The sequence below is a fragment of the Mya arenaria genome, chromosome 15 (assembly GCF_026914265.1).
Source record: "Mya arenaria isolate MELC-2E11 chromosome 15, ASM2691426v1".
Taxonomy (NCBI): Eukaryota; Metazoa; Mollusca; class Bivalvia; order Myida; family Myidae; genus Mya; species Mya arenaria.
The window spans coordinates 26,671,604-26,689,699 of NC_069136.1; the positions used below are offsets into that span (position 1 = coordinate 26,671,604).

Genomic DNA, 18,096 nt, shown 5'->3' on the forward strand with positions numbered 1-18,096 from the left:
ACTAGCAGTCCTCGCCAAGCGACACACCAAAAGCAATATAAAATGGTACCGGTACCAGCAGTCCTCGCCAAGCGACACACCAAAAGCAATATAAAATGGTACCGGTATTAGCAGTCCTCGCCAAGCGACACACCAAAGGCAATATAAAGTGGTACCGGTACCAACAGTCCTCGCCAAGCGACACACCAAAAGCAATATAAAATGGAATCGGTATTAGTAGTCCTTGCCAAGCGACACACCAAAGGCAATATAAAATGGTACCAGCACTAGCAGTTCCCGCAAGGCGACATACCAAAGACAATATAAAAATGGTACCAGTACTAGCAGTCCTCGCCTGGCGACACACCAAATACAATATAAAATGGCACTAGTTAGTAGTCCTCGCCTGGCGACACATCAAAGACAATATAAAATGGCACCAGTCAGTAGTCCTCGCCTGGCGACACAACAAAGACAATATAAAATGGCACCAGTTAGTAGTCCTCGCCTGGCGACACAACAAAGACAATATAAAATGGCACCAGTTAGTAGTCCTCGCCTGGCGACACACCAAAGACTATATAAAATGGCACCAGTTAGTAGTCCTCGCCTGGCGGCACAACAAAGACAATATACAATGGTAGCAGTACTAGCAGTTCCCGCAAGTCGACATACCAAAGGCAATATAAAATGCCACCAGTTCTAGCAGTTCTCGCCTGAGGACATACCAAAGACAATATAAAATGGCACCAGTTCTAGCAGTTCTCGCCTGAGGACATACCAAAGACAATATAAAATGGCACCAGTACTAGTAGTTCTCGCCTGAGGATATATCAAAGACAATATAAAATGGCACCAGTTCTAGTAGTTCTCGCCTGGCGACATACCAAAGGCAATATAAAATGGCACCAGTACTAGCAGTTCTCGCCTGGCGACATACCAAAGGCAATATAAAATGGCACCAGTACTAGCAGTTCTCGCCTGGCGACATACCAAAGGCAATATAAAATGGCACCAGTACTAGCAGTTCTCGCCTGGCGACATACCAAAGACAATATAAAATGGCACCAGTTCTAGCAGTTCTCGCCTGGCGACATACCAAAGGCAATATAAAATGGCACCAGTACTAGCAGTTCTCGCCTGGCGACATACCAAAGACAATATAAAAATGGCACCAGTTCTAGCAGTTCTCGCCTGGCGACATACCAAAGGCAATATAAAATGGCACCAGTACTAGCAGTTCTCGCCTGGCGACATACCAAAGACAATATAAAATGGCACCAGTTCTAGCAGTTCTCGCCTGGCGACATACCGAAGGCAATATAAAATGGCACCAGTACTAGCAGTTCTCGCCTGGCGACATACCAAAGGCAATATAAAATGGCACCAGTTCTAGCAGTTCTCGCCTGAGGACATACCAAAGACAATATAAAACGGTGACAGCACTAGCAGTTCTCGCCTGGCGACTGACAAAAGACAAAATAGAATGGTACCAGTACTAGCAGGCCTCGCCTGGCAACATACCAAGGACAATATAAAGGAGACATTTTTAAGACAATATAAAATGGTACCGGTACAAGCAGTTCCCGCAAGTCGACATACCAAAGGCAATATAAAATGGTACCAGTACTAGCAGTTCCCCGAAGTCGACATACCAAAGGCAATATAAAATAATTCCAGTACTAGCAGTCCTTGCCAGACGACATACCAAAACAATATTAGATGATACCATTACTAGAAGTCCTGGCCAGTCGACATACCAAAGGCAATATAAAATGAAACCAGTACTAGCAGTTCCCGCAAGTCGACATACCAAAGACAATATAAAATGATACCAGTACTAGCAGTTCCCGCAAGTCGACATACCAAAGGCAATATAAAATTATACCAGAACTAGCAGTCCTCGCCTGGCGACACACCAAAGAAAATATAAAGGCGACATTCTTAAGACAATATAAAATGGAACCGGCACAAGCAGTTCCCGCAAGTCGACTTACCAAAGGCAATATAAAATGGTACCAGTACTAGCAGTTCCTACAAGTCGACATACCAAAGGCAATATAAAATGATACCAGTACTAGCAGTACCCGCAAGTCGACTTACCACAGGCAATATAAAATGGTACCAGTACTAGCAGTTCCTACAAGTCGACATACCAAAGGCAATATAAAATTATACCAGAACTAGCAGTCCTCGCCTGGCGACACACCAAAGAAAATATAAAGGCGACATTCTTAAGACAATATAAAATGGAACCGGCACAAGCAGTTCCCGCAAGTCGACTTACCAAAGGCAATATAAAATGGTACCAGTACTAGCAGTTCCTACAAGTCGACATACCAAAGGCAATATAAAATGATATCAGTACTAGTAGTTCCCGCAAGTCGACATACCAAAGGCAATATAAAATGATACCAGTACTAGCAGTTCCCGCAAGTCGACATACCAAAGGCAATATAAAATGATACCAGTACTAGCAGTTCCCGCAAGTCGACTTACCAAAGGCAGTATGAAATTATAAGAGTACTAGCAGTCCTCGCCAAGCGACATAACAAACACAATAAAACGTGGTACACGTTCAAGCAGCCCTCACCAGGCGGCATTTCAAAGAAAATATGTATAGACCTTGCAGTCCTCTCAAAGAAACATACCAAAGACGATGTAAAATGTTACCAGTACTAGCAGTCCTTGACTGGCACCATACCAAGACAATATGATATGGTAGCAGTACTAGCAGTTCCCGCAAGTCGACATACCAAAGGCAATATAAAATGATACCAGTACTAGCAGTTCCCACAAGTCGACATACCAAAGGCAATATAAAATGATACCAGTACTAGCAGTTCCCGCAAGTCGACATACCAAGGGCAATATAAAATGATACCAGTACTAGCAGTTCCCGCAAGTCGACATACCAAAGGCAATATAAAATGATACCAGTACTAGCAGTTCCCACAAGTCGACATACCAAAGGCAATATAAAATGATACCGGTACTAGCAGTTCCCGCAAGTCGACATACCAAGGGCAATATAAAATGATACCAGTACTAGCAGTTCCCACAAGTCAACATACCAAAGGCAATATAAAATGATACCAGTACAAGCAGTTCCCGCAAGTCGACATACCAAAGGCAATATAAAATGATACCAGTACTAGCAGTTCCCGCAAGTCGACATACCAAAGGCAATATAAAATGATACCAGCACTAGCAGTTCCCACAAGTCGACATACCAAAGGCAATATAAAATGATACCAGTACTAGCAGTTCCCACAAGTCGACATACCAAAGGCAATATAAAATGATCCAGCACTAGCAGTTTCCACAAGTCAACATACCAAAGGCAATATAAAATAATTCCAGTATTAGCAGTTTCCACAAGTCAACATACCAAAGGCAATATAAAATAATTCCAGTATTAGCAGTCCTTGCCAGATGATACACCAAAGGCAAAATAAAATTATACCAGTACCAGCCGTCCTTGTCAGGCGACATACCAAAGACAATATAAAATGGTACCAGTTCTAGCAGTTCCCGCAAGTCGACATACCAAGGGCAATATAAAATGATACCAGTACTAGCAGTTCCCGCAAGTCGACATACCAAAGGCAATATAAAATGATACCAGTACTAGCAGTTCCCACAAGTCGACATACCAAAGGCAATATAAAATTATACCAGTACTTGCAGTTCCCGCAAGTCGACATACCAAGGGCAATATAAAATGATACCAGTACTAGCAGTTCCCATAAGTCAACATACCAAAGGCAATATAAAATGATACCAGTACAAGCAGTTCCCACAACCCCCGCACCCCAGGGACCCTAGGTAAGGCTCATTCCCCGCTATTTTGGGCGCAAAGACAAAACCACCGCATTCCTTCGGCACTGCGGGGCTACCTGAAAGGCAAAAACACGGCCTATTTCCCCGGCTATCCCCGGTATACCCCCCCGGACCTTGGGGTGGGGAGGCGTGGTTACAATTGACTCGTGTATAACGTGAACTTAACAATACTCTCCAGTGAAATTGATAGTAAAAATGTATAGAGAAAAATGTATGGTTAATTTAAGAAAATAATAATATGTACATAAATGTCCTGGATAATTATGACCTACTAGGTAAGAGATGTCGCGGTCTCGTCTTGTTTATAATTAAAAGGTTAGTCTGCTTACATTGACATTCCTTTTTCCGACTTTGTGTGTTTTTAATTCAAGAACCAAATCTACCCTGCAAGAAAAATTAACGTCCCCCTTGGGCCACCGGAGAAAGGGCTCTTTGAGCGACGAAGACTGAAAAGATGGGAAAGTTACCTTGTTCTTAACAACTTAAGAGACCAAATTCTGTTGCCCTTCGTAGCAATTGTGTCTAAAATTGTGATCACGTGGTACCCCGTTGGCTGGAACTCCCAGGTACCGGCGAAAACCCATCGAGTATCGAAATATTCGAGCCAATCGGGATACCTTCTAAATAAAGAAATCGGTCCTTTACATCCAGTTCGAGCCAACGAGGAATTCGAACCAAACGAGTTCTGGCCAACGGGGTTCGACTGTATACACACAATCAGACGTCACTGTTCAAACATCAAACACCAATTTTCCAAGCTAGCTTCTAGCTGTTGGTTTCAGAGATACAGACAACGAATGTGCGACTGAACGGGTCCATGTGTGACCAACGGGTAAACACAAACTACAAGCGTAGTATTGAGTACTCGTAAACTAGCTGGAATCCAAAGTAAACCCGTATTCCACGACCTTTTAATACACCAGTCAATTGTAACCACGCCTCCAATGTCAGGGGAATAGCGAGGACTTTTACTTTCGGTCCGGCAAAACCTGAGTAAAATCCCCGTCCTGTTTGGATGAACTGCTGGTACCCTAGGTAAGGCACACAAACCACCGCTTTCATCCCGCACTACAGCGCCACCTGGAAGGTAGAAACACGGCCCATTGACACGACTATCCCCGGAATACCTCCGGACCTGGGGGGTGTTGGGGTGTTGTTACAATTGACTGGTGCATAAGTCGGTAACCAGAAGATGTACTAATCAAACTAGTATGATGTATGTGTTGTATGTCACTGTGTTTTTGTGATGCTGTGTGTGTATCTCTTGTTTAATGTATGCTAGGCCTTAGCCGTGTCTTTAAACAGAATCCTCGTTACATTTTTTGGATTCTGTGAGTGTGTGTATACCACGTGATAAATTACGTATTATCAGACTGGGGCTTGTCATTGTAGTTTAAATTGTAATACTTGAATTGTAAACATATTTGACAAAATACTTGACACACTATTTGACCCAGAGACCATTTATGCAGGCAAGTGTTTTTGAAGACCACTGTAAAGCATTACAGAAAAGAGCAATCCAGGTTGGTTTTAATAGCGCATTTCATATATGGACATTCTCTATGCAAGAAATGCCTTGTTGCAAAAGGTCAGACACTACTAAATAAATTTTCTATTTATTTTATAGTCAATTGACGAATTTGCATGCAATATAACGCTGATTTCTAGTCCTTTACGACCCCCACCCCCAACACCATATATGGGGAGAAAGCTTCCTTTGTGTACTAAACACTTCACCACGTTGGAAAACGAGGTACGTTTATTATAAGAAAAAAATTTTGGTTGAACGTAACCATTGTGTCTTCGGTATAAAGACCATATTAGGTGTTTGCGTAAAAACAATGCGGTGATTTTTTTAAAATTAAAATCAAGTAGATCCAGCAAGTTCAGCCTGTTTTTAAAGTCGCAATGCTGAGTAGGAGCCAATGGTCTGAACTACAAAAAATTGGCTCATTCTAATACAAAAATTAAAAAAAAGTGGTCAAGACGATTAATCTGTGAGAGTGCAGCTTTAAGTAGGGATTTTAGATTAATAAAATATGAGTCTTAAACCTGTTATACTGTTACACAAGACTGATCGAAAAATTCGGACCTGGTGACATAAAGAACGGTTTACTCAAACTGTACAGGAAATGCAACAAAACACGACTGTTCTACATTTTATTAAGCGTGTTCATAAAACGAACACAAAATAAATATCAAATGGTATGTACAATATTTAAGACATCAAAAATCAGCATGTTAAATTTTTAAATTGATTGACTTGGTCAAACTCCGTTATCTCAATGCTCTGGCTATATCGAACTCTTTTCTTTCGATGTTATGGCTAGGTTCAACTATGTTATAATAATGTTCTGGCTATGTCGAACCCTTTTTTAATGTAATATCTATGTCGAACTCTGTTATCTCAATATTCAGGTTATGTCGGACCGTTGCCTATGTGTTGGGTTTGTATTAATGCTTCTTATCTCGAACTATATTTCCGAGGTTCCAACGACTTTGACATTGCGAGTTTTGACTTGTATTTGAAATTGGGTGGTGTCTGATGGCCCATTAATTTTTCATTGATTTATTTTGTTAAAATGTATGGAAAAAATGTATGAGATATTCTCAGATTTTTTTTATAAAACATTCTTTTTTGCCTTTGAAAAATTACTTCATATGTAAGTTCACGTGTTTGAGTTAAAAACAAAGCGCCAGTAAACCAGAATCGAGACGAAATCGCGTTTAAGCTGATTTTTGGAGAGAAAACAAACAACAATGGCAAAATTAACAACAAGGAAGAGAACTATGAATAAGATGTTAATATGCACCGGTTATGTTACACAACTCAACATATCACAATTACTGGCGAAGAACAAAATACGAACTGCAATAATTTAATTTTGTCAATATAAGTTGTCTGCGCAGAATAGCTTTTCAAATGATACCGAAGTTGTATTGGATCACCAGGTATCACAAATATAACATTGTAATATCAGAGAACTAGCTTATATGAGGGTCGGACTCCTGAAAATGGTAACAAACTGTATTAGTTACACTTGTTTAGATATTACGAACGAAAAAGTAAATGTCCTTATGGAGAAAACAAACATTAAAAACAGAACAACAGTAAAATATGAAAATCATGCTTTTAATCACGATATACTAGTAAGTAACAAGTCACCCTTAAGCTATTAGAAATATAAACAAAACTATTTTTTGTTGTATCATAATATAAATTGGTTTACTATTTTTTTCCAACATAGTGCTATTATAATAACGGGATACTCTTGTACACCCTTTTAACCTACAAATAGTTGGAATGTACAATTTCAATCAATATTTTGCATATTGAATTCACAATTTTTCCGAAATGTCGTATCAAGACCATCTAAAAATGGGGCATTTAAAAGATAAAACTGAACAACAACTGTTTAACTATGTGTTAACTAAATACAAAGTTTTTTTCTGTATACAGTTATTTAAGAAAATAGAAAATGTACAATTCCGGCAAAAAGTAAATATGCATGAAACATGTAAAAAATGACCTTCAAAAATATCTATGACTTTTGAAGATACAGTCGAACCTCGTTGGCTCGAACTCCCAGGGACCGGCCAAAATACATTGAGCCTCGAAGATTAGAGCCAAGCGCGAGTGTTTACATACAGTATAAAGAAATGTGTCCTTCATCTTCATTTCGAGCCAACGAGGAATTCGAGCCAAGCGTAATCGAGACAACGGGTTCGACTGTATTATTCAAGTATTATATACATACGATAGGATGGTTTAGTTTATACAATGTGTAATGTTAAATATGGAATACCATGCATCACTTCACCCAATTGGTTGATGAATATTTTATTCGAATGAGTGATGAATGAACTATAGTACATGTACTTCTTATGAATATGATAATAGAACAGTACAACAGTAATCGCAGTTCATTTGTTCTTGCAAAAACTCCTTGGATATGTCTATACAAAACTGTAGTCGTCTGGTCGATAGCAGGGCCCTCGTCGGATGAGCTTTCCCAGTGCTTCGATCTAAACTCTGACTACATTACTTCAGCCATTTAATGTAAAATGTTGGAGTTGTACACACTGTATATAGTTCTCTAATTAATAACAGTATCCTTGCGGCTTCAAACCCTCAGTGCTTTGCTAATAAAGCACATTGTATTTATCATTATCTTTAGTAACTATTACTTATATGTATAAGTTATTGTTGATGAACAATTTAGAGCCCTCGCCGCATCCATCCCTTCAGCGCTTTGATAAAACACATTAAAACTCGGATTGGTGGCTGTGATTGTCTTTATCTGTATCAATGTCGAGTCCATTTATGGATTGTTTTTTAAAGACGACCTCGACTTCTTCTAGATCGGGCTGATACTTCTTGCAGGGGCAACAGCGAAGATCATCAAATCCCTCGAAGGTGGGAAAAAATGGAACGTACTTGCCCCACCGGAGGCTTCTTATGAGATTCATACCGAAGGGGAGATCGTACGTCTTCATCGAGAGGTTGAGGTTCTGGTAGTCGCCGTCGTCGCTGTCTTCGTCCGTGTCCTCGGGAACTTCCCGCCAGACGATAATACCACGTTCCTCGTCAGTACCTGTACACGGGATTAAGTTAAATCATAGAGGAAATAATATATTTCTTCGCAAACAACTATGCATAAGGGATGGCAACGAGTACTCAAAACTCGAGTACTCGATCGATCGTCCGAGTACTCGAATACTAATTTACTACTCGAGACTTTGAATATTTTTATAGGAATAAGTATTATTTTAAAACACTTGACGCACGATATGCAGACGACATGCAGCAACAGTTCTGGTGCCAACGAGACACAATTTACGGACCCTCTAATCCCCGCTAGGTACATTAATGACTCTTTCAAAATTTATGAAATGATTTTTGGTAAAATATGTGCTTAGTAAATATGATATTCAAAATATCCATTGCATTTCACCAATGTTTCTAAATTGGCTGAAAAGATGGCGGATAAGAATTTATGACATTGAATGAAATACAATATTCGTTTAGACTGAACATAAGACAACCATATATAGTACGTGTACATAACGTTAAAGTACATGTTATCCAGGTATGGCGTTTACTAACCGGGTATGACGTTGTCGAGGACGAGGGCGCTGAAGCAACCCATGAACATGTTGTTGGCGAGCAGCGCCTGGATCACCTGGTCCAAGTTCTCGTTACCTAGGCAACCAATCGGAAACGGTTGTTTACAGTGAACAAATAGATTTCTATTATATACAGGAAACTGTCCTTAAAATATAATAGATCAGTTTAGGCAACGATAAGCTAGTAAATGAATCATTTAGTCTAGTTCTGTAATCTACATGTACCTGTTCTGATGAGCTGTTCGTTGGCGGTGACCCAATTAGGGAAGGAGAGACCCAGGAAGAGAGATATACCGAACACGACGAGATTCCGCGAGGAATTGAGATCCACATACTGAAGGTTGGAGGCCCCGACTGCGGCCAGCACCCCTGTGGAGGGATAATAGAAAGAAAACATGATTAAAAAGGCCAAGAAAGAGTGTTATACAGAACACGACGATATTCCTCGAGGAATTGAGATCCACGTACTGAAGGTTGAAGGCCCGACAGCGGTCATCATGCCGGTTAGAGAGACAATAAGCATAATCGGAGGCCAATGAAAGGAATATATATATATATATATCAAACAAGAAGCATTATTAGAGGTCCAGGAAGGGTCTTATTATTAAACATTTTGAGATTAAGGTCAACATACTGAGATCTGATAGCTGGAGGCCTCGAATGCCGCCAAAGCAAGTCTTTGGGAAGAAATAATGAGTTCAAACTTTATTTTTGAATAGTTTACGATTATATGATGATTACAATGACTACATTTGAAAAAAAAACATATGCAATCATTTCTGGGTATTTGTGTTAATCATTGAAATCATTTACATATCAAAAAAAAAATACTCAAAAGTATTTACGCAACGGTTTTCATTCATTCCGCCACTTACCGAAGAGAACGAGGAAGGAAGCGCCGATGATGGGGTCGGGCATTGAGACGACCAGCGCCGAGAATTTACCCAGACAGCCAAATAGCGCCATGATGAAACCCGCCATCATCACAACCCGCCGACTGCCCACCTGAAATATTTAAATTACCCTTTTCTTTAAAGCTACGTTGACGTTCATATTGTATTAACTGCAAGTCGTTTTGACGCTTCTTGGCAATTGACATTTGAGCAGCGCATTCAAGATCGCTTAAATGGCCCAGAAATGCTTTCCAATCCTGAAATGTGGGGGAAATGTTGTGATACTTAAATTTATCCCAGAAACTCAACAGCGCCTTTATAAAACATGCCATCTACAAACTACGTCAGCTTTCCACATGTGGGAAAGATTGTGTTTTGGAGTACAACATATCATACTTAGATATGTCCGATGAGCACGAACAGTGCTATGATGAACTCCGCGATCAGAACAACGCACCGCCCCTATCTAAAATGTGTTTTCGGATACAAAAGATCACACCCTGGTTTTCCGATGCACATGAACAGTGAGTGCGATGATTAACTCTGTGATCAGAAGTTCAGAACAACGCGACCGCTCCTGTCTAATATGTAGGGTAAATATTGTGTTTTGGGGTATAACATATCACACCAAGGCTTTCACTGCGCATGAACAATGCGGTGATGACCTCTGCGATGCCATGTTTTGTATTCACTCTTGGTCTTCACTGAATCAAAGAACGATGTAGCTAATATGATAATTTGTTATTAATAACTGAACTATATAGTGAATGAAGTCAATGACGCATGGCCATAATATTAAGTAGAATAATGAATGTCACGCGCCGGCTAACAACCTGGGGTTATGAAATATATGGTCCAGTGTACTGTTTACAGACTACAACTAGTAAACAAATTTAGTTGCGGATTGACTCAATGTATTAATTAAACCCGCCATCAGAATCACAAACCGGCTACCGACCCGAACAATCTTTTTTTTTGAGTTTAGAAATGCGTCATATTCCAAATAGTGTTGCGAAAAGAACACAACTGCGACAATCCAGATCATAATACACGGGTACTAATCTACAGTAAAATCCTATTTAAACATTTGAATATATTTTGTTTAATACGTGCGTGTTTCAAAAAGGACATGAACAAAACCACATCACCGTTTTAACCGAATTTCGTGCTTATGCATATCTCACAATAATTTCGTGACAACATGTTTTTCAATAAACGTTTCTTTCTTTATCTTAACATGTTTTTCTTTGTTTTGAAACATTGTTGACGAATTATTTTATTTAAAAATCTGTCTGTTTTTGCATCCTCGGGGCGTTTTTTATTCCCGATACGTAGGTCAAGGAAAGTGTCGGGCAAGGATGCGTAGATGAGCATATAAGTATGTGATTTGAATTACACGTCACGAGCCTCGTATACCGGCTGATTACAGTTAACGGCGTGTCATTCAATAATTTGTAAGCGGTGATGGCAGCACACATATCTACCTAAAGGCAATATTGTAATATACGAAATCAACCCGTTTAACATCTCGTTCACTTATCCTAACTTATTGCGGTCATCAACGTTTTGTCCCAGTGAGAGGCGGCGAGCTCATCCAGTTGTTTCAATAAAGCAGACCAGTTTGTTGGCTTATTTTACTTATCACTTTGCCAAAATCAACAAGGTCGGATATGCCTCAGACATTAAACGTACACGGAGGTTGACGGGACTAGACACCAGATGAAGCAATTGCAAGAAAAAAAATAATAAAAAAAACTTACATACAATTCATGTCGTTGTTAACAACGCATTGAATCTTATTTACTGATGTATCACATCGCTTATGAAGCATTAATCTTTCGCAGTTTTTTTAACAATTCTAAATTTACTGGGTTTGTATACCAGATAAATACCTGTAAGTTTTAAAAACAGTTTAAGTATATGTATATGTATCTCTGCAATAATCACGTGACTATTACATGCTAAATATGGACACTTAAAACTTAAAACGGGTAAACGCAGCTGCGACAGTGGCAAACTATTCTTCTTATCATGTAAAATAATGTTTTATCGGCCTGATACTAGTTCGTATTGATAATTCTAGGCTTCGTTTGAAGAAATACTGTATTTGCTGATTTTGGGACCATCTGATATCGAATCCCTTTAAGCCCGACCAAATCTTGAAAACGGGCGATGCCCCAAACATACAATTACCAGGTTTGTCGGAGACCCGCTTGTTAGGAACTAACCACTGTTTAACTCCCCGATAATTCTAGGCTTTTTCGAGAAAATATTATATTTGTCGATTTTGGAACAGTCTAGTGTCTGGTCCCTTAAGTGTCCCTGAAATACCCACATCCCCTATCCCCGGGTAAACTATTGAAAAATTGAGCCTATCAGTGTTACCTTCGTTAAGCTGATGACGCCGATATTTTGGCTACATGACGTCACCCCAAATCCAGCACCTACGGCTGATGAAATGATGCAGTCAATTCCCTCCACAAATATACCTGAAATTCACACGAGAAGCATTCTACTATCTTGGGAATTAAACACTAGTAGATAAAACACAGTAATTCGCTCATGCCGAACTTGTGCTATATATAGTAACATGTTTTGTTAAATGTCACAGGGTACAGATTTTTTTTCTTTTTTAACTGAAGTCAATTCCCTCCAAAAAAATACCTGAAATTCACTCGAGAAACATTCTACTATCTTGCAGGGGCGTAGCTAGGCCTCAAAACACTTGTAGACCCGATGGTTCTCTGTGAGTTTGAGGACTTTTATATGTGCATTACACACACTTAATTATATTTGCAATGATTACAATAAAGTCAAGCAATACACCCAGCACATAGTTTAAATAAACACCAAACTTTGGTCAAAATAAGGCAAACTTTTGAGTCGTTCAGTATGTTTGAGTAGCTATCAGTTTTTATTTTTGGGTTATTTGAATTTTGTAATTTTTCATAAAAGTTGAAGGCCCAGGCCTACAAAGCCTATATGTAGCTACGCCACTGTCTTTGGAATTAAACAAAAGTAGACAAAACACCGTAGTTAGCTCATGCCAAACCTGTGTTACATATAGCACGTTTTGTTAGATGTCAGAGGGTGCAGATTTGTTGTTTTCCATTTTAAAGACCAAAAAAGCAAAACAACAAATCTGCACCCTGTGACATATAAAAACATGCTAATATATGTAATATATATTTGGCATGAGCTATTTGAGGTGTTTTGCCGGTATTCATAATACATCTTATAAAGGTCATTTCATAACTTAAGTCATTTTCTTCAGATAAGTAGTTCACTTATCGTATCATATAGTCGCTTCATGATATCTGAAATACTTTATTTTCACTGATTTGATTCAAAATACAAACTTATGTAAAAAATACTCATATTTATCATTTATTTTGACTATGAAAACTATAGGAAATTAACATAAGTTAAGGAGTTTTGTGGATCACCGGCCCAGTGAGTCTTACTGAAAAACCGCTTTTTAGAGCTGTATAAATATACTATACCTTTAGAGATTAATCTCACGAACATTGACAATATTTGAAAGCAATCTCGACTATGAATGATCGATATCTAGAAGGTTTCCATAAATTAAAACAGGATAGCTTGCTACATCATTATGGCACATTAATTAATACTTTCCAACAACTAATTTGGCACATCTTCAATTGCTTCAACATTGTCATAATTATAAAAACTGGGTTATACATCTTAACCAAAGTAGGAACAGTACTGATGTTGGCTAACTACATGTATATGGAAAAGCAACAATTTTCAAAATCAAAGCACTCAAACCTCTGTTAACGGCGTGTGGTGGCGGGGGTAGAGCGCCGGCCAATCTAGCGCATGTGTAGTAATCTCCGATACTCTCTATGACGGAGGTGATAACACCAGCAATCATAGCTATAAAGAAGCCAGAGTTGAACGTCGGGGTTCCCCAGTAGCCTGCAGAAAAAATAAAGAAGTGGGTTTAAATAATAAATGATATCATTAGACGTAATACCATTTTCAACAATCCTCCCGACTGTATTCTGCTATTTTAGGTCCACACATCCGGGTACTCCTTTCCTATGACCATATGAACTATCGTGTCATTATTCATGTACAAACCCGCCCGTGTGTCAGTTATTACCCGGCCATTCAGTAACATTAAACTAGAATGATGAAGAAAACCATATTGTTGTTTATCATTTAAAATATATATCATTTCAATCAAATTTTGAAGAGTTTGTCCGCTTTTCTCCAATACCTGGATATGGAAATCTGACCCAGGCAACTTCCTTTATTACATCCAACCGGATGTCGGTTCTAGCTTCGTAACCATAGTGACCTTCTTCAGGAAAAGCACCGGTAGCGGTGAGTATATAACAAACGAACCACATGATGCACGTGGATAGGATTACCTGCAAAAATATTTTAATTATGAGCTGCAATGTTGTGTCTGTTCATAAAAGTACTATAACTAAAGTTTTAAACACTTTGAAAACAAAATAATTGCCAAAATAAAATCTGTGAACGAGTCCCTTTAAGTGTACACACTGAAATTACACCATGATGTATGAATTAAAAGCACACCTATCTTTAGTAATATAATAACAAGCAATTATTGCTCTGAACAAGCTGTGTGATATTATAGCCTTTTAAATAATTACCGAAAACAGTTTATGAAGAACAAACTGTATTTTCTGGTCTTTGTTCTTGCTGAATGGGTTGCTGAACTCGAATATTGGGATGATTTCCGAGAAAAGGATGATCAATATAATGGTCCTGTAATCAAAAACATACTGCCGTTTAATGGCTGAATCAGAGAATATAATTGCTTCATTGCTTGTGTCTGTTGCTTAAAGATGTCAATAAACGTTTGATTAAATGTTTGATTAAAGTGCACCCACCAATCAATCTAACAAGCAATGAATATGGAACATAATAATTACAAAAACACTTCAGGAGCATGTATTTTGTTATCAAACCTAAGATTATACATTTGTTCAACGTCAGAGCTTGATACGGAAGCAAATATCACTAAACAATAAAGAGTTAATGTAGAACATAACTTGCGCCATCTAACCAGAGAATACCGTTGCTTTATTGTTTGTGTCTATTGCTAAATGATGTCCATAAACGTTTGATTATATGTTTGATTAAAGTGCACCCAGCAATCAATCTAAGAAGAAAAATATGCTACAAAATAACTACAAAATATTTTCATGAACATGTTGTTTTTTATCAAACCTACGACTAACACTTGCAAAGAACAACGTCATAGCTTGATACGAAAGCAAATATCATTAAACAACAAACAGCTAAAGGATATTAATAAAACTTGTGCCATCCAATCAGATGTTCTTGGTTGAAGCTGAGAAGAGGCTTAATAATTTCAACAAAATAAGTAGAGTTTTTAACAGTTGGTAAGCAGGTAAAGTATTAAACGCACGCTGCAGAGATGCCCCAATGCTTCCCCGAGAGGTTGAAACCAGTTTCCGCCACCGAGAGACCCATCAGCATGATTGTCGGGGCCACCGTGAGAGGTCCGATAAACTTCAGTAACACGCTCACCAGTCCTGAAGCTCCGATCAGGATTTCAAGCAGGGCCGCTACCATGATTGAACCAGTCAACTTAAAATTTGTACAAACGTATGATAACATACAGATTGACCAAAAGAAGATAAACAACGTATAAAGGAAATATTCATGTTTTTGTCACATTCCAGTAAAATACAGTAGTAAACAAATAGTAAAATAAGTATGCATGGTATTCGTTGGTTTGATAAATATAAGACTTTTTAATTGTGCAAGGCTTGAAAGTTCATAGTTTCAACTGCATTATTTCAAATAAACAGCCTTGAGACGCACAATGAACATATTCAATTTTTAATAGTATGCAATTTGTTACATAAAGTGTCGCCTGTCTCTGAAGTTTCATCTGGTTCTTATTACATAAACAATGTATACTTTCTAATGCGTTTGCGTCATGAGATCCCCATACTTTGCAACCATAACTTCTATTTCATACCTGGTTCATTCTTTCTACATGGTTGCTAGAAACGGCGTCATCCGCTACTGAAATAAAAAATAACAGTATTCTTAAAATCAGTTTGTAGTTGGCGGCAAACAACAGGAGGTATATCAATACTACACCTTACTGGAAACCATTGCGGCTGCACATCTCGATTTAAATACTGTCTGCAGAATTTAAATGTAACGTACATAAGACATTATTACGATTTTTTTTGAAACATTTTTTTCCAAGTAGGTTAGACTTCATTTCGAAATTTACACATCTTTTATTCCGGCTGTTTCGTGAATATTTTCTTGGTCGTTATCACTTTAAATTTGAAAGTTTTATAATTTTTAAAATTAATATTATATTCTGGTTTTGGTCAATGTTTCATATTCATCTCTTAGTTTTTTAAATGTTTAAATCCGCGAGAGAACGTCTTCTAATTCATCTTTCAGCTGTTGTTTAAATTTGTTTATTGCACATCCTTATCTTAAACGCGAGACACGTTGTGTTTTTAAATCCGACGTCCCTGTTGAGAATCTGGTTTAAATGCGCGAATATTTTAAATCACGCTTTAAATACACATTTAATATATTGAACTAACACAATGTTTGGTTTTACTTTTCTTCCATGTTTAGTTTGGATCCCATAACATCACTTTTGCAATTAAGTTATAAAGAAATGTAACAAAACTCAATATGACAAAACACTTTCATGTCTTATATAAATTATAATGTAGTTATGCGTTTATGCAATGATAAGGTTTAGAATAAAAATGAATCTCCACTGCTCCAACGTCCGGTGCTTTGGGGTTTCAAACAGACTGTTTATAATAAAGTTTCATCCTCTTGTTTGTAGTTTCGTCATATTGTTTGCAGTTTCATCTCGTGTTTGTAGTTTCGTCATCTTGTTTGTAGTTTCGCCATCTTGTTTGTAATTTAGTTATCTTGTTTTAATTCCGCAATGCTTGCTGTTCCTTTCTGTTTACATATCAAGACTTACGTTGATAATCACTGCTTTGGAGTCTTGCAATTTACAGAAGGGTATTTCTGATGTGGGTTTGGATTGAAATGATAGTCCACATTTATAAGTGTCTTTCATTATTACACTTACATGTGCAGTTTGTGAAAACATTCATTTAAAAAATGACTTTCAAGGTTATGAATAGAAAGAAAAAAAACATCGTCTGAGAAAATATAAAACGAAAACAATTTTGAATGATATGTAAATATAAGGGTCCGATCACTCAGTTTCAAGTAAGAGAGAAGTTTTTTAAGCACAAAACACATCTAATCGAGAAAGCATCAGTTTCGCTTTGACTGGAAAAAGTGATAGCTTCATCACAATACACTCCCCTTAGCACATCTTTTAGGGTTGTTCTAGCTTTAGCAAAGACATATTCCATTATGCGGACAGACGAACTATAAATTATCATACTATATAGCAAAATACTTGAGAAGAGTGCATGGCATCGCCTTGTTAACAGAATAACAAAGACATTCAGTTTTCTATGGTTTCGAAATAAATCCCACCGCAGAAAACCGAGCTGGCTTTGATTAATTGTTAACAGAGTAATCGGATTTTCTTTTGAATTGTGTCATTACATTTTGTATTTTTTCCAAAGGAAAATATCATGAAGCCTAGTTTCCACCTTCCAACTATTCTTGATGTTCACGGGCTATAAAACAAACGACAGGGATTGGGAACGAGTAGTTCATGCGATATTTTTGAGGGATAACAGTCAAAGATGTCTAGGATAAAGATACACTATACTTATGCACAAAGTCCTATGACTTCTACTGAAGATATTATCAGGCAGATTGTAAAATTAATATCAGACAGACTCGAGTGATCTAAGACTTCTTGATAAAACTCTGAATTGAGAATAACGTTTGTATCCCAAACTGACCAGTGCATGTATATTGTCAAGAGGAGAAGGCGGAAGGGATGTTAAAAGCGTTTTGTTAAGGTACTATAAACCACACCCTGAAAGCACATTTTCATTAAAATCCTAAACATAAAAGAACGACTACTCAGTTTCTAAATACATAATTGCGTCAACGAAAGCCCAAGAGCTCGTATTGGCAACCACTCCGTATACAGGTTTGCATATCGGCTTACGCTGTGACCCGTTAGCTGTGATGTTGACTAGGCCCTCCTCTGCCGCGGCCGGACATGACCAGCGGGGTATTTTCACGAGAGCGACCATAGGAACTATGTATGCAAATGCTGGACACTGTACTATAGGTAATCTGA

The 18,096-nt window shown here is 38.1% G+C and overlaps 1 protein-coding gene across 3 annotated transcripts in view; it reads right to left on the reverse strand.

The window, feature by feature from the left end:
• Positions 1-5,968: 5,968 nt before the first annotated feature.
• Positions 5,969-18,096, reverse strand: part of LOC128219833 (solute carrier family 23 member 1-like) — a 34,051-nt gene continuing 21,923 nt past the window's right edge. For all 3 annotated transcript variants that reach the window (XM_052927912.1, XM_052927911.1, XM_052927913.1), the window contains exons 4-14: positions 17,962-18,092; positions 15,853-15,899; positions 15,274-15,455; positions 14,492-14,606; positions 14,089-14,242; positions 13,635-13,784; positions 12,228-12,331; positions 9,825-9,954; positions 9,175-9,318; positions 8,930-9,025; positions 5,969-8,417 (exon numbers count right to left, since the gene is read on the reverse strand). In XM_052927912.1, the coding sequence (XP_052783872.1) occupies positions 8,089-8,417; positions 8,930-9,025; positions 9,175-9,318; positions 9,825-9,954; positions 12,228-12,331; positions 13,635-13,784; positions 14,089-14,242; positions 14,492-14,606; positions 15,274-15,455; positions 15,853-15,899; positions 17,962-18,092 (1,582 nt within the window). In that variant the 3' untranslated portion in view covers positions 5,969-8,088. The remainder of the gene's footprint in view (positions 8,418-8,929; positions 9,026-9,174; positions 9,319-9,824; positions 9,955-12,227; positions 12,332-13,634; positions 13,785-14,088; positions 14,243-14,491; positions 14,607-15,273; positions 15,456-15,852; positions 15,900-17,961; positions 18,093-18,096) is intronic.